Source organism: Poecilia latipinna, unplaced genomic scaffold (genome assembly GCF_001443285.1).
Source record: "Poecilia latipinna isolate Pla-1442-1.1 unplaced genomic scaffold, P_latipinna-1.0 Scaffold1583, whole genome shotgun sequence".
Lineage (NCBI taxonomy): Eukaryota > Metazoa > Chordata > Actinopteri > Cyprinodontiformes > Poeciliidae > Poecilia > Poecilia latipinna.
Genome location: NW_015114199.1, coordinates 38,136 through 39,537, shown reverse-complemented (window position 1 = coordinate 39,537; position 1,402 = coordinate 38,136). Strand labels below are relative to the sequence as shown.

General features: G+C 36.7%; 1 protein-coding gene across 3 annotated transcripts in view; it reads left to right on the top strand.

The window, feature by feature from the left end:
• LOC106963806 (MAGUK p55 subfamily member 3-like) overlaps positions 1-1,402 on the top strand; it is a 40,120-nt gene that overhangs the window by 31,709 nt on the left and 7,009 nt on the right. For 2 of the 3 annotated variants that reach the window (XM_015058904.1, XM_015058905.1), the window contains exons 14-15: positions 990-1,055; positions 1,232-1,390. In XM_015058904.1, coding sequence (XP_014914390.1) covers positions 990-1,055; positions 1,232-1,390 — 225 coding nt within the window. The remainder of the gene's footprint in view (positions 1-989; positions 1,056-1,231; positions 1,391-1,402) is intronic. The other variant, XM_015058906.1, reaches the window with a different exon arrangement.

The following is a 1,402-nucleotide window of genomic DNA, read 5'->3' as shown; positions in this document are numbered from 1 at the left end:
TTTTTTTTCATGTTTTTGTTTTTTTAGAACAAGAAACAATCCCCAAAATAACAATATTTCAAATGACTGCTTGCTGATTTATGCTTTGGTAGAGAAATAAATTTTTGGTTAGTTTGTTGGAATGTAGTCAGGTGTGAGAATTACAAGGACGTCCCATTCGGCAATGTGAGTTTTTATAGCTTATCACATAATATCCTTTGTAAATAAGTCTTAGAAATTTTTGCACTTGATTAATTCAAAGAAAAATTACTTCCTCCTCCAAAATATTAAACTTAAGCTAATATGTTTTTATTACATAGGAAGGAGGGGAAAAAGAACAAAATACAACAAAACAGTTTAATCTAAATTGTCTGCTCTAATAACTATACAATTCAGTTGAAGAAATGTAACTAAACCGACTAAACTAAAGCTGAATATTTCTATGTAAATAATGGGAATCAATACAGAAAGTATCATTGTAAATGTGTTGTCTAAGTGTTTCCTTCTCCAGTTTTAGTCTTTTCCTATTTAGTTTTGTGTCTGATGCATTTATTAAACCGTATTTTAGAGTTTACATTGATTTAGAACAGTTTTAATTATCATTATCAGTAACACACGGCTTAATATCCGGTTCATCTTTTCTCTGTTTCCAAAAAAGTAACAATCTATTACTGCAGCGTACAGATTATTAGTAAATATACACATTTTAAATGAATCTCTGACATTATAGGAAGCATCTGAATGGCTGATTGTGCTTTCTGTTTCTTTGAAACGCCGTTTTGAGCTAATTTATTCTAACAAGCAGGATTGTTGGAATACATTAGGAGGCTTTTTGTCTCACCAAGCTTCTCACGTTGTCACTGTGAGCCGTCGTGGCATCTCATTGGCCAGCTCCAACTGCTGATTTTTTCCATGTGTTTGAAAGGCGGACGCGGCATGCATGGCTTCATAGCTTCCATTGTGTTGGTGACTGAAACTGGTGAAATAAATGGTCTAATATGACGCTGTAGTTTCTCCCAAGAGTAAGGCAGCTCCTGCCTTCTGTGGCCATGCTTTCTCATGGGAATTTTACTCAGGTACTCTTACTGGTTTCCTACGGTGTTTGCTGTGCTGTAACACAGTTCTAATCGTGCTTCTGTAATATGTTTAAATAAAAATAGAGAGTTTATGTTTAAGGAGTTGTTGCATTTTACTGAATCTCTTTTCTTTTCTGGATAAACAATAAGTCTGTTTCTGTATGTCTCGACCGCAGCCAGTTTACGCCGAAGTTTCCGGCTGAAAAAAGATCGACAGGGTTCACCGGCAGAGACCCAAACGCCAGACGGCCATCGGTCGGACTTCCGGATCTATGAGGAAGTTACGCAATATTTGCCCCGCCCTGGAGAAAAGCCCCGCCTTATTGTACTGATAGGTAGGTACGCTG